We start from the raw sequence: 25,094 nt of genomic DNA, 5'->3' as shown, positions 1-25,094 counted from the left end.
AGAAATGAAAATTGGAATGGTGGTTATCAGGAGCTGGGGTAATGGGAAAATGAGGACTTATTTAATGGGTATAGAGTTTCATGTTTGCAAGAAAAAAGTTCTGGAGATCTCCTTCAAAACAATGTGAATGTATGTAAAATGAGTAACTACACTTTCTGATTAAAATCTCTATTTAAAAATCCATTGTATTGCTATCACTCTTAATATTTCCACATTTTGACCCATGTTTAAAACCTACATCTGGTATATTCACTAGATCTTTAAAATCTTACATAACAAAGGGTAATATGCAAATCAACTGAATGGCAGAATAACCGGTTGCTATGATGCTCAATGCAGGACCTGCCCCCTGGTGGTCAATGCACTCCCACAGGGGGAGTGCTGTCAGCCAGATGCAGGGCTCACAGCTGGTGAGCACAGTGACCAGTGGTGGGAGCCCCGCCTCTGTGGGAGCGCTAAGGATGTCTGACTGCCTGCTTAGGCCCAATCCCCGCTGGATGTCCTAAGCTGTCAGTTGGACATCCCCTGAAGGCTCCTGGACTGCAAGACCCCCCCACCCCCCAAAGTGCAGGAATCTTGTGCAGCCAGCCTCTAGCTATTTGAGTAAGAGAGTTCTGGGTCGATATGATTGTGATGTCTAATCTTCTCTCCTTCCTATTAATTTCTAAAGATATAAAGAGCAAAAGTAAATATCAGGGGGATAAATATTACTGCAATCAGATTTGGAGAGATAAATGAAGACCTGATGCTCTCAACTTTGAAAAGTAGCTTATAATTAAAAAACAGTTTCAGAAGAGCCTAGTTTGAGCCCCAATTTGGAAAAGCAGTAAATCTGTATAAAAGTCTTTTATTCTATGCAGAAGAGAACTTTAAAAAATTATCAGTAATAATTTTTCTATTGGCAAGGAATCAGGTCCTGAGGTCCAATGAACCCTAAAATTATATATATAAAACACACACTCACAAAAAGCTCAAGAAACCATCAGTGTTAGCATGAGTTTGGGGCTTGATCCCCAGTGGAGAGCATGTAGGAAGCAGCCAATTAATGATTCTCTCTCATCATTGATATTTCACTCTCTCTCCCTTACTCAATGAAATTAATAAAATGTATTTTTTTAATGTGATAGACAACAAATAAATGTAAACAAGTGATCCTGGACAGGATTCTGAATCAGGAAAAAAAATGTTTTCTTTTTCCATAAAGGATGTTATTGGATATAAAACCTAAAGATTAGATATTAATCTTATATTAGGACTAGAGGTCCGGTGCACGAAATTCGTACATGGGGGTGTGTGTCCCTCAGCCCAGCCTGCACCCAATCCAATCTGGGACCCCTCTCACAATCCAGGACTGCTGGCCCTAACCCTAACCCTAACCCTGCCAGCCTGATCACCCCCTAATCACTCCACTGCCAGCCTGATTGATGCCTAACTGCTCCCCTGCCAGCCTGTTGTCCCCTAACTGCCTTCCCCTGCAGGTCTGGTCACCCCTAACGGCCCTCCCCTGCAGGCCTGGGTCCCTCCCAACTGCTTTTCCCTACAGGCCTGGTTGCCCCCAGCTTCCCTCCTCTGCCAGCTTGGTCACCCCTAACTGCCCTCCCCTGCAGGCTTGATCGCCCCCAACTGCCCTCCCCTGCTGGCCATCTTGTGGTGGCCATCTTGTGTCCACATGGGGGCAGCCATCTTGTGTGTTGGAGTGATGGTCAATCTGCATATTACTCTTTTATTAGATAGGATAGAGGCCTGGTGCACGGGTGGGGCCCAGCTGGTTTGCCCTGAAGGGTGTCCCGGATCAGGGTGGGGGTTCCCTTGGGTCGTGAGGCAGCCTTGGTGAGGGGCCTGTGGTGGTTTGCAGGCCAGCCACACCCCCTGGCGACCCAAAGGGAGGCCCTGGTATCTGGGGTTTATTTATCTTCTACAATTGAAACTTTGTAGCCTGGAGCAGAGCCAAGCTTTCTGCTTGCTCCATGGCGGTAGCCATTTCTGTTGGGATTTATGTATCTTCTATCATTGAAACTTGGTAGACTTAAGCGGAGGCCTGGGCCGGCCAGGGTGTGCAGAAAGCTTGGCTTCCTCCATCGCCGTGGGCAACCCTAGCCTCCTGCTCTTTCCAGCTCTGTGGCTGCCGCCATTTCTGTTTGGTTTTATGTATCTTCTATCATTGAAACTTTGTAGCCTTGAGTGGAGGCCTAGGCCGGCAAGGGCAGGCGGAAAGCTTGGCTTCCTCCATTGCCGGGGAAACCCAAGCCTCCCTCCTGCTGTCTGTGGCCGTAGCCGGTGGGTGTAGCAGAGTGATGGTTAATTTGCATATTACTCTTATTAGATAGGATTAATTGTTCTAAGTACAAGTAAGATTTTAATAATAGAAGCTATGAAAGACAGTTTACTGTGGTTAAGAAATATCCTGTTTTGAAAACACACCAATGTATTTATGGTATAGGGCAGTGGTCGGTAAACTGCAGCTTGCTTGCAGCTCTGTTGACTAATGAGTCTGCAGACCACTGTTATAGGGCATCTTGCTTACAAATCACTATTAGAGTATTCAGGAAAAATAGGAGGAAGAGCAAAGGAGAGAGAAGGAAGAAGAGGTAAAGATAAAGCAAAGCAAATGTGGTAATGTGTTACATTTGGGAAATGTCAATGAAGATTATCTCAAAATCTCTGTACTATTCAAGCAACTTTTAAGTAAGTCTGAAATTATTTCAAAATAACAAGTTAAAAAATATTGTTTTTGTGCTGGCCAAAGGTTTGGGACTTCGGTGTTCCTGGTCCTCAGTACTGGAAGACAAGCTTCAGGATAGAGTGACTGGATCAGTGGGGACATACATAGTGCAAGAGACAAGCTAAAGGCAGGTATCTGGAAGGAAAGTACCAACTCCTGTGATGTGAAGGACAGGCCTCTGTCAGAAATGATACAAGAAGAGCAAAGAATAAGTCTTTGCATAACCTGAGGGTAAAGAATGGGGGCTTTCTTGTATTGGAGAAAATATCTTTTCAGTTAAAGTCAATCTGTGGAACAATGAGTAGTCAATGCATATTTAGGTTCAGGTAATATCCTAAGTAAATTAATGTGAATTAATAAGTATATAAACGTTGAAAAACCAATTAGTACCCATATCCAAAATACTGTCAAGATTAGGAAGATGAGCCCTAGCCCAGCCGTGGGCAAACTACGGCCCGCGGGCTAGATCCGGCCCCTTCGGCTGTTCTATCCGGCCCGCGGAGCCGAAAGAGCGGAAGGTTCTCTTGCTCTCCCCTCCGCTCCTTTACTTTGAATTTATATTAGTTCACACAAACACTCCATCCATGCTTTTGTTCCGGCCCTCCGGTCCAGTTTAAGAACCCATTGTGGCCCTCGAGTCAAAAAGTTTGCCCACCCCTGGCCTAGCCAGTTTGGCTCAGTGGCTGAGCGATGACCTATGAACCAGGAGGCTGTGGTTCCGTTCTTGGTAGGAGCACATACCCAGATTGTGGGCTTGATCACCAGTGTGGGGTAAGCAGGGAACAGCTGATGAATGATTCTCTCTCATCATTGATCTTTCTATCTCTATCTATAATAATAAAAGCGTAACATGCTAATTAGACCAGACATCCTTCCGGTCGACCTTCCAGATGAAGTCGGGGCTACGAGGGAAGCCCAGGTCCTGGGTGCCAGAGGGAAGCCAGTGCCGGCAGCCGGGGGAAGGAAGGTCTACTCTTGCACAAATTTTGTGCATGGGGCCTCTAGTATATAAATGAAATCAATAAAAATGTGTTTATATAAAAAAAAAAATCATAGCTAGGAGCAACTCAGAAATCAAGTGTGGGATTGCCAGAAATCACTGTTGAGTTTATCAATAATCATGTCAAAGACAAAGTAGATTAAATTTCAACACAAAATGATGGTGGCCAACAAAATAAAACAAAACAAAACCACCCCACCCATTAAGGTTATTTAAAGCTACCTATATATATTATAATAAAATGAACTTCATCCTTCGAGGGGTAATGATTTATTTCTTGATCTGGGTGGAGATTACATGGGTGTGTTCTCTTTGTACAACTTCACTGAACTGAACATTTATGACTTGTGTAGTTTTCTTTATGTACATTACTAGAGGCCTGGTGCATGAATTCGTGCAGGGTGGGGTCCCTTGACTTGGCAGGTGATCAGGGCCTATCAAGGGGGCTGGCTAGCAGAGAAGAGGGACTGTGGGAGGTTGGCTGTGGGAGTGCACTGACTACCAGGGAGCAGCTCCTGAATTGAGCATCTTCCCCCTGGTGGTCAGTGCACATCATAGCGACTGGTCAACCAGTCATTCCGGCTGTTTGGCTGTAATGGTTGCTTAGGCTTTTATATATATATATATATAGATAGATAGTTGAATAAAAAGTTCCCTTAAAAAATGAACTCTAAGCGACTAAGCTAACGTAAAAGTAGTGCTAATAGTATTTTAGAAGACAATAGGTTTAAGAAAAGAAAAATGTTTTATAATAAAACAAACAGTGAAAAAAGTAAGTTTAACATCACTGACAACATCAACTTATGAGCTTTTGCCTAATTTTCATTGCTAAAGCATGAAATGGTCTTCTCACAAGTCAAACAGAACACCAGCGATTCCCTTTATTACATTGAAATGTTAATATATAAAGAGTTGCCAAATGTGGCCACAGATATAAGCAGCACCATGGTACAGGTGAAAGACAATCAAGTCAGGCATTAGGCAGAGTCTTAGAACAAAAGAAACAAGAAGGGAAAGTTTATGTCATTGTATAAATCTAGGGGGTGAAATAGTGTGAATTGCTTTGGCATAGGAGCTATCTGGACAGCCTGTCTGAATTCTCCTCCCTGGTCCTGCCATCACTCCAAAGCTCAATTGGGGAGGGGAGAATAGTGTAAGGAGTTAATAGAGCATAGTATATCCAAGAGACTGTATCATCCAAATCTAAGTGAAGAGATAACTAGTCCCTGAGAAAATGCAAAGTCACAGTAGAGAAGAAGGGTATGAAACATCTGCCAAAGGCTAACAGTTTTGGGTGAGTGTTAATGACCACCTGGAAAAGAAACATTTCAAGGAAAGAAGAAAACAGTACTAAGGATAAAGGCAGAACAATGTGAGAGTGGCTCAGAAAGTTTTGCTGCCCAGTCAGAATTTGCTGCTAGACTTTTTGTGTGTGACCCCTAAAAAGAGAAGCAATAACCCATTCTTTCAAGACAAGGAGGCAAGTATAGCATGGTAAAAATATAAAAGAAGCCCTACTGGGTTTGGCTCAGTGGATAGAGCATTGGCCTGCAGACTGAACAATCCCAGGTTCGATTCCAAACAAGGGTACATGCCCAGGTTGTGGACTCGATCCCCAGTGTGGGGCATGCAGGAGGCAGTCAATCAATGATTCTCTCTCATCATCAAAGTTCCTATCTCTCCCTTTCCTTTCCTCTCTGAAATCAATAAAAATATATCTAAAAAAATAAAAAAATAAAAAAATAAAAGCATGTGCAATTAAAAATATATATTTATTAACAAATATAAGTCTGCACATAGACATGAAATCACACAATGTTTAAGTTAAATATTAAATACATGACAAATGCAAGGTGAAAAAGTATATTTGGGGAAATGAAATCCATTAGTTGAACATTTACTAGATTTCTTATTTTAAAATGATTTATCTCCATTTTCTTTAACCCCTTTTAAAAAAATAAATCCTGTATGAAGGATCCATATGTAGGACTTAATTATTCAGAAACCTAATCCTTTCACTCAATTTTTCATTTAATTTCTATCAATAGTTCCAAGGTGTGGGATGAACAACTATAGCAGACTATTAGTTCTAATACTCAAAACTTTTCCATGCTTCAGAAAAAAAACAACCCCAATAATGAATACCATAGCAATACTATTTCAAGATATCAATTCAAATTTTTCAAAAATTCAATATTCTAAAATATTCTTATTTAAGTTCCACATTCATTCACTCAACAAAAACTTAGTAAGTGTTGACTATGTGTGTGGCATTGCTCCAGGTACTAACTATGAACAATATGAATATTTATTTTATTTATTTTTTATGAGAACATTTATTGGGTAAATTACCAAAATAAGTATTTTAAATAAGGTAAGTTGGAAAGTTTGCAAGAAATTTGATTAACATTATGGTTTTTCTAACATCTATCTTCATTTGACACCTACTTCGTTAATTATGACAGATATGTAGAATTAACGCTTGGTTTTGTGATCAAGATTATACTTTTGAATTGTCATTAGTAAATATCAAAATTTTCAAGTTGTTTAGCAAATGTTCTTTATTTCATTCCTTATGCCTGGATTGTCTTTGTGAAAAGGGCCAGATATATATCACTATATATCAAAATATTCCATGTAATCTGAATATTGCAAAAGGAAAATAAGAAATTAATTTTGCTGCAGCTGCTGCATGGAAAGTGCTAAATACTCTTCTTTGTACCTAACAACCCTTGAAGAAGAGTTATACCAAAAGAGGACTTTAACAGAAAGTTATCAAAATCTTTAGGCTGCAGATCCCATACAGTATGTTTTAATTAAAAAAATATATATATATAAACCCAAATTCTATCAATGTAAGTATTCTTATTGCATTAAGAAGTTTTCAAAGGCAGGAAGGATCATTTAAAATCCCAAAACTGCCCTAGCTGGTTTGACTCAATGGATAGAGCGTCAACCTTTGGACTAAAGGGTCCCAGGTCGATTCTGGTCAAGGGCACATGCCCAGGTTGTGGGCTCGATCCCTAGTGGGGAGCATGCAGGAGGCAGCCAATCAATGATTCTCTTTCATTACTGATGTTTCTATCTCCCTCTTCCTTCCTCTATGAAATTAATAAAAAAATATTTTAAAAAAAATCCCAAAACTTAATCCAGCTACCCTGTTCTTTTGGATCACTCACTCCAAGGAAAGCTTGCTAACATGTCCTGAGGATGTTTTTACCCTTTGCTACTTAATAGACAAATAAGTAAAGGACTCAGAAATAATGAACATATACTGTATAGATAATGAATATTGAACCATCAGTGCCAAATATTGAGAATAAAACCCTGTTTAATTCAGCAAATGTGCAAGGTACTATGTAAACAATAGCATTATTTTGTAAATAAAGATTCACAAAATCAAGGACTTCCCCCTTTAGAAGAGAGGGCTAAAGTAGATAAATGTAGTAGGTATGGGATATATTGGATAGGGCAGAGATAGATATATTTTACTAAGCCAATTAATGTAGTCTTCTTTTTTAAAAAACGTATTTTTATTGATTTCAGAAAGGAAGGAAAGAGGGAGAGAGAGATAGAAACACTGTTTGCCTCCTACACCGAAGAATGACCTCATAACCTAGACATTGATTGATCAGCCGCCTCATGCCAAGGATCAAGCCCACCTGACCATGAACTGAACCGTGACCCCCTGGTTCATCTCATCGGTTGATGCTCAACCACTGAGCGGCACCGGCTGGGCCAATGTAGTATTCTTACATGTTGATATTTAGTGAAGATGACATATTAGTCCAGTCTCTAAGATGTCCCCCATTATCACCACCGCCTGGTTTTTATGCCCTTGCATAGTTCCTCCTGCATTGACTAGGGCTTACTTGTGTAGCCTCTTCCAAGGCTCACGTCACAAGAGACATTGTGGCTTCCTCTGTGTTATCCTTTGATTGGCTCACTCTGGGGGAAACCAAGATGCTCTGACAGGAGCAAGCACTTTAAGATGTATTTTAAGGAAATGAGGCCACTAGCAAACAGCCACTAAGTAGCAACAGGTAACTAATCCAGACTTTATCAATTACCTTCCTAGAATGCCCTTTCTAAAAGCATAAATCAGTCAGATAACACACCCCTAATTAAAATACATCAAAGGCTTTAGGTTGTGTGTAAACTAAAACTCTTAATTCCTCACCATGACCTATGAAACCATTCATGCCCTGGTTTCTATCTACCTTTATAACTTCACCTGCTTCTATTCGTTACCTCCTCAACTTCACTCACCCTCCAAGATTAATGAGGAATGTACTCTCTTCCTTGACCTTTACACATGTTCTTTGCTTATACATGCTCTTCCCTACATTCTTGGGGGTATTCTTTGCATACTCAGATCTCAATTTAAATGTTCCCCTCCCAGAGAGGGCTTTCCTGAATGTTCAATCATTATGAGAAACCCCTGGAAAGTTCTCACTAATGAGACGAACAAAATAAGGAATATAAAATTGGAGTTAGTCTGGTAGACTAAGTATATTAAATGAAAGAAATTAAAAGTATAAAATTTGGAAAGGAGAATGAATTACATGACTGTACATCTCAGATACACAAGAAAAATAAATTGGAAAACCAGAAATATGTAAACTCTATGGCAGGAGGCTGCCAATTGATGTTTCTCTCTCATCAATGTTTCTATCTCTCTATTCCTCTCCCTACTCTCTCTAAAATCAATGAGAACAAAATTTTATACATGGAAAAATCCATTTTGAGAAATGTATAAATACAAAATACTTACCCACTTAGCGACAGGACATCCATGAGAGCTTTTCGCTTCTTTTCCGGTATATATTACTTTTTCTATCCTTACTGCACTTCCTTTTTGCCCATACCTGAGTACAAAACACAGTGAAAAGAAAATAATTGCAATATATACTTTTAACATCTTAATGTGCATAAGATATGGATTTATAAAAGTACAAAAATCAAACTCTCGTCATTATTTATTTTTGTTAAAAACTTAGTTTTGTGTGGCAGGTATTTTGTTATATCCAGTTTTTTACTTATCCTTAAATATCACTCTTTAAAAATGGCCTGGCTCCCCGACAGACAAAAAGAATGTTAATGGTGTTGATAGAGGTAATTTGAACTATTTCTACTATTATTAAACAATAACATAAAAAAACGAATATTTCTGAATTTAACGAAGACAGCCTTGCTTTTTGAGTGCCCAATGGCTCTTGTGCTGAGTGACTGAGCAGGGACACCAGGAAGCGATTCTCGTCCTGGGCCCTAAGAAACATCCATCTCATACTCCTGAAGGTGTTCCATTCATCTCATGTTTATTCCCAGAGATAATTTATCTGCATTGAGTCTGGTCCACAATAATGATTTTAACAGGGAAGCGTATTTCCTCACCTATTCTCCATGATTTCCCTGACAGCAGCAACATTTGGTCCTGCCCCAAGGTGCGTATAATATGGGCCTTTTTCTTTTTGTATAACTCGATCTGTGGAAGGAATAAGATTATTAGACCCAAAGTTTTACAGAACTGCATAGGGGCAAGGAAGAGCTAATTTATAGTTTTGGTGTGTGTTTTTTTTTTCTCCAATTCAGAACAATGAATCTTCACAGGTTTTGGTAAGCTTTTGCCATTAAAGTCTAGGGCAATGAGCCCTGAATTTAACTTTATGTTCCTAATTGATTCTTCCTCTGAGAATCAGAGGGGGGAAATATATTTTAAGACGTAGGTCATATTTGTTCTCTTAATTTCTTGCTTTTAAGAAATCTATTAATAATTGAGGTACAAAATTTAAATTTATCTAAGAACAATATATTTAAAAGCATGGTTTCAGAATCCTAGTAATTGAGTCCAACAATTTCACCACTAAGGATCTGTTCTACTTTACAATTGCACAATTATGTATTTATAATGTAAATGTACACAAGAATGTTCCTAGTTACAATTATTTGTAATATCGAAAGAGAGATAATCTTAACATCTGTCAATAAGTGATAGGTTAAATAAGTTAGGAGATGTTTATATGGTGGAAAACAATAAAGCTATTAAAACAATACAATATTTACAATCACTGAAAAAAATCTAAGAAATTATAAAACAACATTTTTATTTTTTTCAATTACAGTATACAGTCTATTATTTTTTATTAGTTTCAGGTGTACTAAAAAAATCTAAGAATTCTTAAGGTAAAAATTTAAAACAAATTTAAAGTCAGTATAATGTTAATTCATGTAGAAAAACTAACAGGCTTTATTTTTAGAAGATATTTGCATCACAATTCTGTACTATTTGAATTTTTTTGAATTACAGATTTATTAGAAAACAGTGTTTCTAACTTTGTCTCTTGAATCATGCCTAACTAGAATCACTGTGGAATTATTATTGGCCTGGGTGTACCTGCCTACACCAAAATGTCATCATTGAACTATTTTGATTGGGCACCAAATACAGTTTGGGATTAAGTTCTGTGGTTTCTCCAGCAAGATATATTGAATAGATTTCAATTTATTACTAGTTATCTAGGACACTGGTTCTTAATCAAGGGTGAATTTTCCTTGGTGGGACATTTGACAATGTTTTTGGCTGTGACAACTGGGCAGGGGTGTGTGTGTGTGCGCGCGCCCGTGTAGGGCAGCAATGCCACTAAACCATGACAATACATGTCTCCCTACAAGAAAGAATTATTCCCTCTAAAATGTCAATAGTGATAAATTTGAGGAACCCTGACCTAGATAGAGGTTATTACCCTTATTTTGCTAGAACATAATACCTCCAGGGAAATCCTTTACCCTTACATGTGATGGTCCCACTTGGGATGATTTCTGAGTGAGTCTGCTTTTTGTTTCTCTAATTTAAGTTCCTATTTCTATAGAATGAGCACAATAATCTCACATGTAATTATTATAGGAAAACACAATTCCGTGACCACTGCAGGTACTCAATAAACTTGGATGCCTCGCTGTCGGAACTCCTACACTGTGACTAGTTACTATGTGTAAGGAAAGAGTCTGAAACTAGACAATCATCCCATTGAAGCTATCTATGCACATGGTAGCATTAGACTATCTCAGGTATATAAACTTTACAGATCTTTTTTCCATTTGTCATGATATTCAGAAAATCACCTTTACTATTTGACCTTGGATTTTTAAGCAACAGATGGTGAATATTACAAAAGATGAAGTTTGGATTGCCTGTCTCTGAATTCTAGCTTAGTCCATTAGTACTGTAATATTTTTTTAAAGATTTTAAAATTGATTTTTAGAGAGAAAGAGAAACCCGAATCAATAGCAAGACATTGATTGACTGCCTCCTGCACACCCCCTACTGGTGATCAAGGCCAGACCTAGGCAAGTGCCTTGACTGGTAATCAAATCCGCAACCTTTTGGTGCACCAGAGGACATCAAACCAAATGAGCCACAATGGCCAGGGCGAACAACTCAATATTTTAAAACTCCAAAAGGTTTGCAAATTCTTCAACTAGTCAGTATTATGAATTTTTTCATATACTGTGCAGGCACACCCTTTATATTGCAGAGCATAAAAGCACTAGGCACTAAAAAAGAAATATCCCAGTTATAGTTCTTGACTGGGGGTAGCAATTACAGAAAAATTTTTTACAGTCATTTGTTAGTTTGTACATATATTTTACATTCTCTATAGGCATGTTATATGTCACAATAAAAAATATATTTTAAGCAAAAAGCTTATAGGTTTGAAATCCTTTTGCGCTCAACCACTGAGCCATGCCAGGCAGGCATTTTTTAAATATAGGAATAAAATGTAATAAAGTATAAAAGGAATTCATTCTTATGATATTCAGAATAAACAATCTGAGACATTTAGCCTAGAGTGAAATCAGCTAATTTTCCACTTGAGAAAGTTTCCTGATTAGGAGTTGAATTTCCAGTTTACCTGAGCACCATCATTAAAGGTCTGACAGAAAAATGTGTAGTATAGAATTATGTTGTCCACCTTAGCTAGAATATGAATAGGGCCAAAATGCCATATGTAAAATACAACAAACAAAACATGATTTGGTCATGACTGGGGGCAATTAAATGCAGGTAAAAGAAGAAACACACACCATACACATGCACTTACCAAGGCAGTTGCAGCTTGGCAATTCAGAATCTTTCGTTGTAGACACCAGGTTTTTTGTAGAATTAGTTAAAAAGTTCATGGCATAATTATGAAAATTATGTGCATTTTCTACTGGGGAAACTTCGGATGCTCCAACACTAGATAAAGAGACGTCTTCTTCATTTGTGGTAGAAACCACTGTGATTCCACCTGAACATTTTACATTTACATTCCTGAGAACTTGTGCTGGGTCCGATGAGGGGGTCTCATGAGAGGTGCTAGGCAATGTTGGCAGGCTCTGATGCATGAGCTGGTCTTCAACATCCTGCTGGAACTGTGTTTGGTCATGGTCAGCCATCGCATTAGCACACTGATTAGTGGGAGAGGAGGACTGGAGTAAAGGATGAGCTTTCTGATTGACATTCACGATGGGCTGTACCTGAGAATCAGGAACTTCTTCTGTAAACGCCTGCCCATTGGATTCTGTTTGTAAATGGGATATGGAGTGAGAATCCAGAGGATCAACGTTCATCATTTCTTCCTGTGCTAATTCAGAATTTCGCTCAAATTTTATCTGAGCAAGTGGAGGAAATAATTTCTTGTTTTTTAATGCTACCTTTTTTTGAGTAAGTGGTGTCCGTACGTGGGTTACAGGAGGAATTTTTCCCAACAGAATAGGGAAATCACGTGGACCAAATTGACCAAATCTTTGAAATTTAGACGCTATCCAAATGTCATGTAACCTATTATACTCAGATGACAACTGTTCCTGCTTTTTCTGACCATTTTCTTGACAACTTGTGACTGCAGGCTTCTTTTTCCGCCGTTCTCTGGATGGAGTAGATTTTATCTTTTTCCGGGTTTTGATCTTTTGCTTTGTTGATGAGCCATGATTATTTTTTACACTGGAACGTGGTTTCGGTTTTATTTTGTTCTTCTCCTGACTGTGTTTTTGCACATTATACACAAGGTTTGTTGATGTACTTGCATCATTTGTTTCCTCTGGTTTTGGATAATTGAATTCGATTACTGAGGCAAGTTGTGTTAACTGTGTAGCAACATCTTCCTCTATTTGACTATGAACTGTATCTTGACCGGATGATGGATCATCCTTTAAATCCAACTTGTTGCTGCTGTCCAGTAACTGGCTGCAGGACCCAAATTCAGCGCTTGTTGGTGGCAACTCATGAAAATTTTCGGAATAGCTGTCAAGAATACTACTACTTTGCACAGCATTTTCATCGGTGTCAATTTCAGATGAACTAGAATTTGGTGTAAAAAGAGATGTGGAATTTTCTGCACTTGAATATTCCTGTGGCTTCGTGGATACTTGGTCAGTAGCTGCGCTGCTATGTGACATGGAAATGTTATTTTGGCCATTGAACAGCACCGTGTTGCATGAACTTTGCTTTTCTACAGATGGACAACGGTGAAGGCTTTGAGGCTCCCCCTGCAAAAACCGTTCTTGGAGGTCCTTTCTTATAGAACAGAATAAAGCTGTATAGTTATTAAGCAAACTAGCTGACATCTGCTTGTTTTCTTCATCCTTCTCAGACTTTGATGGTGAGGAATTTTCTGCAGGGGTTTCGGAAAGCTGAGCCAAAGCTTCTATAACATCCACTTGCTCCTGCGTTAATGTCCTATCTGTCACTAGGGATAGAAGATTTTGTTGAACTGGAGATCCATGTTTTGGTTCTGTACTTGGTATATTTTCTAGAGATTTTGGTTGATCATTTTCAGTGGGTGTACTAGTAGGACTCTTGCAGTTGAAGTCTGTAGGATCAGGAAAAGACTCAGAGTCAGGCTTCTGGAAGACTAAAACATCGCTTCTCCCCTTAAGATCATCGCTTGCATTAGTAGCAATGGAGCTCATGGCATTGTTCTGGTTTGCAGTGTCTAGCAGGGGTTTACAGGAATTGTTTTCAGACACCTTACCAAATTCTTCAATGTTGAATTTTTTAAAGGACACATCTGTTTCCGTTGGTAAGTAGTGTACATTTTTAATGCCATTTTTTACCATTTGTGCAAACAAAATTTGAGGTTCAGGTAGGACTTCTTTCGTGTCATCTTCAGAGTTTCCCAGTTTTTCACCCTCTGTCACATTCGCCTTAACCTCTCCTTTGACTTGATCTGTTAAATGTGATTTCTTGCTCTGCGCCCACTTCTCCACTTCAATACCTGTCATACTTTCGTCATTTTCAGTTACATTTTCAGGGGGATGTGGGTTCAATTCCAATTTTTTTTCTTCCCCATGACCACATCCACTGTAGTCCATGGATACTGACTTGGGGCCATTTACTGTTTTGTTTTTAAAATCTGCCTGTAAAACAAACACAGCAAATATTCATATTATCCATTTAAATATTTCAATAAGAGCCATTGGAACTTAACAATTTAAGAGAAAATAAATGTGAAGCTCCAGAGAATATTATTTTCACTTTCACATGTTCAGAGAAGTCATAAAATACCAATGAGAGGTATGTAGAGAGAAAGAGAAAAAAAGTAGAAACTATCATACTCTCTTGCCTATTAATTTAATTATTTGGTATATTCATGTTTTTCCAAATAAATTTTTTAAATAATTATAAATTGGTATCATTCAATGGGCAACTTCCGTTGTTTTAATACAAACTGCACTGAAGTAGAAAGTGTATAAATCCTAAGTATATAATGTTGAATTTTCCCAAAAGAACATCTATATGCCAAAAATCCAATCAAGAAATTTCCTTCCAGTCATCATTCCAGTGCCAAAGGGAAACCTTTGCTTTGACATCATAGATTTATTTTGCTTATAAACTACATAACTGACTGCCTTTCACTCAAAATTATATTTGTAAGATTTATCCATTTAAATATCTCAATATGAGCCATTGGAACTTCACAACTTGTTAAGAACACTTGTAACTCATGGTTTTGTATAGTAATTTATTATATTGATCTTTCAACTGTAGATGCCCATTTAAGTTGTTTCTAGTTTTTGGCTATTACAAGTATACTCCTATAGTTTTATTATATGCATTGTGTGGAGTGAAAATGCTGGGTGCTAGAGTGTGTGAGTATGTCTGCATATCTTCAACTTTAGTACATAGGGCAAAATTTTTCTAACGTGGTTATCAATACACTTTCAGCCAATAATTATGAGAGATCCAATTCTTCTACATTCTCATTAACAATTAGTATTTTCCGTCTTTTCAATTTGGTTACTCTGGTGAGTGGGTAGTGATAAAATTCCTTTGAAAATTTATTCTGAGATCAAATTCTAATAAAATAAAATTCAATGTTACCATTTAAAATTGTACATTACTGTGGTTTTTAGTACTTTCACAATGCTGTGCAAAAACTGACTCTTATCTAATTCTAGAATATTTACATCATCGGAAGAGAAACTTTACACCCATTAAGAAATCATATTCGGCCAAAACCGGTTTGGCTCAGTGGATAGAGAGTCAGCCTGCGGACTGAAGGGTCCCGGGTTCGATTCCGGTCGAGGGCGCGTGCCTTGGTTGCGGGCACGTCCCCAGTGGGGGGTGTGCAGGAGGCAGCTGATCGATGTTTCTCTCTCATCGATGTTTCTAACTCTCTATCTCTCTTCCTTCCTCTCTGTAAAATATCAATAAAATATTTAAAAAAAAAAAAAAAAAAAGAAATCATATTCGAACTGGCCGACGTGTCTCAGTGGTTGAGCATCATGGTTCAATTCCTAGTCAGGGCACATGCCCGGGTTGCGGGCTCGATCCCCAATGTGGGGTGTGCAGGAGGCAGCCGATCAATGATGGTCTCTCATCATTGATGTTTCTGTCTCTCTCTCTTCCTCTCTGAAATCAATAAAAAAGTATTTTTTAAAAAATGGACATGATGATGATTGCACAACCTTATTAATATACTAAAAGCCAATGTATGAAATATTTAAAACACCCATGTCAGGAGCAAAGAGAAAGATAACTTCTATACTGCTAACATTTAAACATGTCACTGGATGTTCTATTCAATGCCAAGGTGAGAAAAAAAATGAATATAAAAAATTAGGAGATGTATTGTTGAATAAAGTTGATACAACTGACTCCACAAAGAAACCAGGAGCATTTATTAAAAACTTAACAGAATTCAGAATTGGAATAGTTATATCCAGAATATAAAATATGTAAGCATTATCCAATTGTATAAAACAATATTAAACATTCTAAGGAGAAAAAAAAACTATATCTAATTCTTTTTTTTTAAATTTATTGATTTAACAGATTGAAACATTGATTTGTTATTCCACTTATTTATGCATTCATTGGTTGCTTCTTGTATGACATAGAGACTAAATAAAATTAAAAATGAAAACAGTGAAGTAACAACTGATACCACAGTAATACAAAGGATTGTAAGAAAAGACTATGATAGCCCTAACTGGTTTGGCTCAGTGGATAGAGCATCGGCCTGCGGACTCAAGACTCCCAGGTTAGATTCCAGTCAAGGGCACGTACCTTGATTGTGGGCACATCCCCAATAGGGGGTGTGCAGGAGGCAGCTGATTGATGTTTCTCTCTCATCAATGTTTCTAACTCTCTGTCCCTCTCCCTTCCTATCTGTAGAAAAATCAATAAAAATATATATTTTTTAAAAAAAGAATATTTATGAAAGGCTTATTTGAGCTGCATCATAATGGCAAATATTTCAAAATTATACAGGACTGGGTAATGGAATTTTAAGTAGCCATTAAAATATCATGTACTAAAATGGCAAAAAATCAATAAAATATATTTTTCAAAAAAGAAAAGACTGTGATAAACTATATGCCAACAAGCTGGCCAACCTGGGCAAAATGGACAAATTCCTAGAAAAGTACAATCTTCCAAAACTGAATTAGGAAGAATAGGCCCATAACAACTGATGAAATTGAAGCAGTAATAATAATAATAATAATAAAACTCACAGCAAACAAAAGCGCTGGTCCAAACAGCCTCACAGGGGAGTTGTTCCAAACATTCCAAAGAATTAACACCTATCCTCCTCAAACCATTCCAAAAAAATCAAAGAGGAACACTTACTTCTAAAAGCTCTTTTTTATGAGGCCAGCATTATACTAATTCCAAAACCAGATAAAGACACTACAAAGAAAGAGATTTACAGGCCAATATCCATGATAAACAAAGATGCTAAAATCCTCAACAAATATTAGCAAATCGGATCCAGCAATATATTAAAAAGATGATGATTGGCTGGTGTGTCTCAGTGGTTCAGTGTCAACCTCTGAACCTGGAGGTCACAGTTCAATTCTGGTCAGAGCACACGTGCCCGGGTTGCAAGCTTGATCCACAGCAGCGGGCCTGTAGGAAGCAGCAGATCATGATTCTCTCTCTTCCTTGATATTTCTCTCTCTCTCTCCCTCACCTCCTTCTCTGAAATCAATAAAACTATATATATATTTTAAAAGATCATACAACATGACCAAGGGGGATTTATTCTAGGGATGCAAGGCTGCTACAATAATCGCAAATCAATAAACATCATACATTACATAAATTCAAAGACTGAATCACATGATCGTATCGATAGATGCAGAAAAAGCATTCAACAAATTCCAAAATCCATTTTTGATAAAAAAAACTCAGCAGCCCTAATGGTTTGGCTCAGTGGATAGAGTGTCAGCCTACGGACTGAAGGGTCCCAGGTTCGATTCCGGTCAAGGGCATGTACCTTGGTTGCGGGCACATCCCCAGTAAGGGGTGTGCGGGAGGCAGCTAATCGATATTTCTCTCTCATCGATGTTTCTAACACTCTATCATTCTCCCTTCCTCTCTGTCACTCAAGTTGAAATTCAAAGAATCAAAACCTACTTAAATACAAGACAAGCAAATGCATATAAACACTTTTCATCCATCCAAATGGCAAAAACAAAAAGATAGAAATATATATAAGCAAATTATAATCCTATATAATAAAAGAGTAATATGCAAATTAACCACCACTCAGCAACACACACAAAGCCACGCCCACAAGCCAATAAGGAGCAAATATGCAAATAAACCCAACCAAGATGGCTATGGCCAGAGAGAGCAGGAGGAGGCTTGGGTTTTCCCGGCGATGGAGGAAGCCAAGCTTTCCGTCTGCCCTTACCGGCCTAGGCCTCCACTCAAGGCTCAAAGTTTCAATGATAGAAGATACATAAACCCAAACAGAAATGGCGGCAGCCACGGACCTGGAAAGAGCAGGAGGCAGGGTTGCCCCGGCGATGGAGGAAGCCAAGCTTTCTGCACACCCTGGCCAGCCCAGGCCTCTGCTTAAGGCTACAAAGTTTCAATTGTAGAAGATACATACAGCCCCCAAAAAATGGCTGCCGCCTCGGAGCAAGCAGAAGGCTTGGCTCCACTCCAGGCTACAAAGTTTCATTTGTAGAAGATAAATAAACCCCAGATACCAGGGCTTCCGATTGGGTCACCAGGGGGCATGGCCGGTCTGCAAACCACCACAGGCCCCTCGCCCAGGCCGCCTCACGCCCCAAGGAAACCCCCACCCTGATCCGGGACACCCTTCAGGGCAAACCAGCTGGCCCCCACCCGTGCACCAGGCCTCTATCCTATCTAATAAAAGAGTAATATGCAGATTGACCATCACTCCAACACACAAGATGGCTGCCCCCATGTGGTCAAAGATCCTGCCCCCATGTGGACACAAGATGGCCACCACAAGATGGCCAGCAGGGGAGGGCAGTTGGGAGGGACCAGGCCTGCAAGGGAGGGCAGTTGGGGGCAATCAAGCCTGCAGGGGAAGGCAGTTAGGGGTGACCAAGCCAGCAGAAGAGGGAGGTTGGGGTCGACCAGGCCTGCAGGGAAAGGCAGTTGGGAGGGACCCAGGCCTGCAGGGGAGGGCAGTTGGGGGTGACCAGGCCTGCAGGGGAGGGCAGTTAGAGGTGAGCAAGCCTTCAGGGGAGGGCAGTTGCGGGGGACCCAGGCCTGCAGGGGAGGGCAGTTGGGGGGGACCCAGGCCTGCAGGGGAGGGCAGTTAGGGGCAAACAGGCTGGCAGGGGAACAGTTAGGCATCAATCAGGCTGGCAGGGGAGTGGTTAGGGGGTGATCAGGCTGGCAGGCAGAAGCATTTAGGGGCAATCAGGAAGGCAGGCAGGCGAGCAGTTGGGAGCCAGCAGTCCTGGATTGTGAGAGGGATGTCTGACTGCCCATTTAGGCCCGATCCCGGTGGGATCGGGCCTAAATGGGCAGTCAGACATCCCTCGAGGGGTCCCAGATTGGAGGTGCAGGCTGGGCTGAGGGACACCCCCCCTCCCCCATGCACGAATTTCGTGCACCAGGCCTCTAATGTAACATATAACATTTCTACTCAAGAAAGTGTGACCAACCTGTTGGTACATTTACATTGGGACATAACGTGAAGACATTACTCTATTTCAATTTGGTGATTGCATGGCAAGATATCCATAATATATCAACCCCAATAAAGAAGTCGCAGATGTGATGTTATCATGCCTTTTAATTCAAACACATAAATATTTGTCTAGCACTACAAAAAAGCAGGTAGGATAAAGCTACAATACTAACAGCACTTACCACTAGGAAATAGAAAGGAAAAGGGGGAGGCTATTTTTTTGTTTTACTTGCTGTTTCAAGTTTTATAAACATAAATATCCAAACACACTGAAACTTTGATGGATACATCCCTCTACAGAGAAGATCTTGAGGTCCCTGAAAGGTTTAGGTGCCGGCTCTGGCTGGTGTTGCGCAATTGGCTGAGCGTTTGATTCCTGGCCAGGACACATGACCGGGTTTGGGCTCCATCCCCAGTAGGGGGCATGCAGGAGGCAGTCAATCAATGTTTCTCACATAGAATTTTCTCTCCTTTTCCCTTCCTCTCTCTAAAATCAATAAAATCATATTTTTAAAAATAAGATTTGTGCCCTAATCGGTTTGGCTCAGTGGATGGAGCGTCGGCCTGCGGACTCAAGGGTCCCAGGTTCGATTCCGGTCAAGGGCATGTACCTTGGTTGCAGGCACATCCCCAGTAGGGGGTGTGCAGGAGGCAGCTGACTGATGTTTCTCTCTCATCGATGTTTCTAACTCTCCCTCTCTGTAAAAAAAAAAATCAATAAAATATATTAAAAATAATAATACTAAGATTTGTGTCAAAAGCACAATATATCCTCATTAGTTAATGAGTTTAATTACACATAACTGACCTTTATGATGTAATTATACCTCATATGGCTTTTTAAAAACACTGGGCGTCAGTCACAAGTCTAATTACAGGGAAACATGCTCTACACACTGCCAACTACTAAACCTAGACTTTAAGAAAACAATTTAACATGTTACATTTCACTCGGGGATAGGAAGTTTTTCTCTTCTGTATCCTCAGAAATCACCCCTGAACTCTTACAAACACATTTTATTAAATGTAATAGTGTGGCCCTAACCGGTTTGGCTCAGTGGATAGAGCATCAGCCTGTGGACTCAAGGGTCCCAGGTTCAATTCTGGTCAACGGCATGTACCTTCGTTGCGGGCACATCCCCAGTGGGGTGGGGGGTGGGGGTGTGCAGGAGGCAGCTGATTGATGTTTCTCACTCATCAATGTTTCTAACTCTCTCTCCCTCTCCCTTCCTCTCTGTAAAAAGTCAATAAAATATATATTTTTAAAAATGTAATAGTGTGTGTGAGCACGTACCCTAAGAAAACGGTTGCTCTTGTTCTTGCTGCTCATAGTGAAACTGTGTTCATAGTGAAACCTGCCATTCACAGTGAAACTGAGTGGCCACGTAAACAGATTTACCACTACTGGGGGGGGAATCCAAATTCAGGCCATGTCAAAAAGGAACGGCAAAACATGACTTATGACTAGTATGGTATGTGAAATGTGTCTTAGTAAAGCAGTTACCAAAAAGACAGGGAAGTTAATAAGCATGGAATAATGAAAAAGCAATTTTAAAAATATTCAACAAGCCCTTAGGACAGAGTACCCAGAGACCCACCGAGGCCTGCTCCCCCGCCCCCCCGCCCTCCCTGCCCCTCTGTGTGCCCAGGCCCCTCTTCCTTTAGGTTTAGGATCTCTTTGCTTTCCAAGGGCCCTTCTCTTGTCTCTGTAAATTCGTTCCTAAACCCATGCAGCCCAGCTGGCTCACTTCCTCCACGCTTAATTCATCTACTTCGGTGGCTTTCAAAATAACATTTTGCTTGTATTTGAAAATATATATGTAACATCATCTCATTTTAAAATACATCTAAATAATGTCTAAACATTTATTTTTAAGTTTGAGTATTGAAAAGAAACCAGCTTAATTGCTATCTCTGTTTAATCTTGAACACTAAGATGGGGAAGAGAAGAGCAATCCTGAGAAATTATGTCACCCAGGTGATGACTTATTTTCTTTTTATAAGGGATCATATAGATTGTGATGGAGATTAGATAACGTGACAAAAATGAGGTTTTGCAACCTAACAATTCCATGAGTGTTAGCTGTGTATAACACTCATTTAATCGTCACTACCACCCTGAGGTAAACATTGAAAAAGTGCTTAACCTCAAGAAAAATGCAAATTAAATGAAACTAAGCTATTTTTTACTTATCAGAACAGCAAATACAAAAACGTTTGACAACCTAGGACCCTGGGGAACCTGTGGGGATGACAGTCTCATATAAAACTGGTTGGACTGAAAATGGTGCAGTCTGGCAATAATTATGAAAATTAAATATGCAGCTTATTCTTTGATACAGCGACTTCAATTTGGAGAATGTATTCTAGTTATACCTGTACATAATAACATGTTTTCATATGTTAGTATGTTAGGTTTCTTTGGTAAATCCTCACCCCAGAGGAACATTGATGAGAGAAATATCAATTGGTTGCCTCCCATACACACCCCAACCAGGGATCAAACCAACAACCTAGTTATGTGCCCTGACTAGGAATTGAATCTGCAATCTTTGGTGTACAGTATGATGCTCCAACCAACTGAACCACCTGGCCAGGGAGACAACTTTTTATGTTTTAACAAGTAACTAAAAATATCCACAGGCCCATCTATAGTAGACTAATTCAGTTGTGATACAGCTACATAATACCTTGCAGCTATCAGAAAAAAACACACAAAAACAATTCCATTGCAGCTATCAGAAAAAAACAACAACACAAAAACAATCCCATCACTAATAGGCAGGATGTATTGGAAAAGATATAGAACCTGTATATGCAATGTTTGCTTTTGTGTAAAAAGTAAAGGGAAATTATATATATTCATATTTGTATAAAGAAACTCAGAAGAATTACAAAAGAAACTAACACAAGTGGTAGGTAGGAAGAGGTGAGAAGCAATACTTAACAATGAGAAAACAGAAGGTGCTTGGGTACCAGTAGTCCCAGACCTGATTAAACGCTATTTTAATATTTTAACATATTTCCTTTAACATTATACAAAAAATTGATTAAGCTGTCTATGGGAAAATTCCTAGGGTATACTGAGTGAAGACAAGCTAAACGCAGAATAGTTTATGTAGTACCGAATTACCAAGTGGAGCAGAAGGAAAAACGGGATGCAGAGTATACATATATGTCAATTGGCTAATAATTGTTTAAAATATGTCAGGAAGGCACTACATAGGGGTGGGGGAAGGGCAAATGGCAAGGGAGGCCAGAAAGAGCAAATATATTATATGCTTTGCTTTTGTTTGAAATTTCCCCATAATAAAAAATTTAATACATAACTACTATTACATTAACTAAACAAGGAGGCCTCTGAGGTGGTTCTAATGCCTTATTCACCTACGTAAGCAAACGCAAAGCTAAGAGTGAAAGTACCTCCAGGTTAAGAAATCAAAACCTAGCCCTGGCTGTATTGGCTCAGTGGATAGAGCATCAGACTGCAGACTCAAGATCCCAGGTTCGATTCCGGTCAAGGGCACATGCCTGGGTTGCCAGCTCCATCCCCAGTAGGGGGCGTGCTGGGGGCAGCCGATCAGTGTTTCTCTCTCATCATTGACGTTTCCATTTCTCCCTTCCTCTCTGAAACCAATAAAAATATATCTTAAAAAAAAAAAAAGATTTAAAAAAATAAAATGTCAGGAAGGATATGTAGAACTGTCAACATTTGTCTTATAGATACTGTATTCAGTGGTGTGCTGGTAAATGTTTAACAATCAGCTTGGGAAATGTGAGAGGAGCCCTGTTTTGTAGTGTTGAGCAATTTTTGTGGCATAAATATGCCCATCAAGGGGGATTGTAAATGAACAGTGTGTCCACCTGAGCAGGAGTTGGGAATAGCTCTGGATGGTTTTTCTCAGTGGTAGAGCATGGGCCCAAGGCCTTCAAGGGTTGCAGGTTCAATCTCCGCCCCAGGGTGTATGTGGAAGGCAACCAATCGATGTATCTCTCTCATATCTATGTTTCTCTCTCCCCCTCCCTTCCTCTTCCTCTCTGAAATCAATAAAAAAATATATTTTTAAAAGCCCTGGCTGGTTTGGCTCAGTGGACAGAGCATCGGCATGCGCACTGAGGAGTCCCAGGTTGATTCCAGTGAAGGGCACATGCCCGGTTGTTGGCTCAGTCCCCAGTGGGGGGTGTGCAGGAGGCAGCCGATCAATGATTCTCTCACCACTGATGTCTCTCTCTCTCTCTCTCTCTCTCTCTCTTTCTCTCTCTCCCCCTTCCTCTTTGAAATCAATAAAAATATATTTTTGAGAAAAGAAGTAAAGTGTTTCAAGACTAGGGAAGAACTGCCCTGGTCAGTGTAGCTCAGTTAGTTGTAGTGTGGTCTGGTACACTGAAAGGTCTCATGTGGATTCCCTGTCAGGGCACATAACCAGGTTGCAGGTTTGGTCCCTGATCAGGGTGTATATCGGAGGCTGCTGATCTCTCTCTCTCTCTTCCTCTCGCCCTCTAAGATCAACAATGGAAAAGTGACTGTCTTATGCCCTCAAGTTCCTTGGGAACAGCAAACTAATGCCACCTGCACACACTTGTCTCTTCTCCTCCCCTCTATCCCCCTCCCCCATCATTTTTTCACTCCCATCCTTAACTACCCCCTCCCAACCTCACCAAGAGCTCAAGGGTACATTTTACAAGACAGTAATTCAAAGTCCCCTAGTTCTCTGTCTTTTCCTCTATACCCATGCCAAGACATAGGTTGTTCTGGGCCGCTCCTACCCACTCGGAACCTACAGGAACATCGAACTCCTTAGTTCACATCTGGGTCCAATAGTACTCAAGCCCTCTCCATTTTCTCCTTTCTCTACGTTCTTTTTTTTTTTTTAATTTCTTTATTGATTAAGGTATCACATATTTGTGCTCATCCCCCCATTCCCCTCCCGAACCCTTCCCCACCCATGCCCCCACCCCTCTCTACGTTCTTATCAACATGATACTCACACCACTCCTGTAGGAGCTCAAAAGGCATAAAGCAAAGAGGTATTTTAATATGAAATGATTTCGCCACTTGGGCATGGAAGATCTGACTGTAGTCCCTCCCAACAACACTCACATTCCATAGGTGCTGCATTTCCTGTCTCAAGAAGCACATGCTCGGATCACAAAGCATATTCACAGACATGGTCCAACATGACTGTGACCTTGAGCACAGGTAGGTCAGTGTTTCTCAGCCTGCTTTTAATTTTTTTGCGCCACCCCCACCCCAGGAGTCCTTTAAAACATCCCCTCCCCGCCCCCCACAGTAGTTCTCCCCATGAAATTTTAATACTATAGAGAATCTGTTTATATACTATGGCCTCATTGTAATATCTAAGACGTTTTTACTCCCCATCCACCCATTTGAGTAAAAAGCAATTTCAAAAAGTAACATGTAGATCACAAGGTATTTATGCCCACAAATTATTTATGCCTACTCAGAAGTGACACATTCAGGATCAATGTTCTCAACCTCAAAATTGAGTGTTTTGAGAAAAAATTAGGTAGACCCACCGGTGCCTCTACTAATGGTGACTTTACCATGACACAATCATGCCTGATACTACATTTTACACCCATATTTCATAATAAGCACCAAGGAAAGCCCATGCTTTGCAACCCACCACGGTGCAAGGCTCACCACAACCACTTGCTAACAAAAACAAATTTAAACCAAAGGAAAAGATAAACCAGTTACACACCAAGGATCCACCCAAAGAGATTCTAAAATAAAAATTTCACACACACAATGGGAGGGGGGAGAGGACATGTGTAATACCTTCAACAATGAAGATTAAAAAAAATTAGCACACACAAACTCCTCCTTCAAAAAGGAGCCTGCAAAACAGCTACCTTGTTTTCCTACAAGCTGTCTACTCCACAAGTCCAACCGTTAAGT

At 39.9% G+C, this 25,094-nt stretch overlaps 1 protein-coding gene across 1 annotated transcript in view; it reads right to left on the bottom strand.

Annotated features, from left to right (window-relative positions):
- TET1 (tet methylcytosine dioxygenase 1) overlaps nucleotides 1-25,094 on the bottom strand; it is a gene marked incomplete at both ends in the record, with an annotated part of 116,245 nt that overhangs the window by 21,995 nt on the left and 69,156 nt on the right. Inside the window, 3 exon segments of the mRNA XM_080687992.1 lie at nucleotides 8,497-8,590; nucleotides 9,117-9,207; nucleotides 11,825-14,123. Of these exon segments, the coding sequence (XP_080544118.1) occupies nucleotides 8,497-8,590; nucleotides 9,117-9,207; nucleotides 11,825-14,123 (2,484 nt within the window).

Source organism: Plecotus auritus, assembly GCF_963455305.1.
Source record: "Plecotus auritus genome assembly, chromosome: 9".
In the NCBI taxonomy this organism is placed as follows: domain Eukaryota; kingdom Metazoa; phylum Chordata; class Mammalia; order Chiroptera; family Vespertilionidae; genus Plecotus; species Plecotus auritus.
This window is presented reverse-complemented; position numbering and strand designations above follow the sequence as displayed.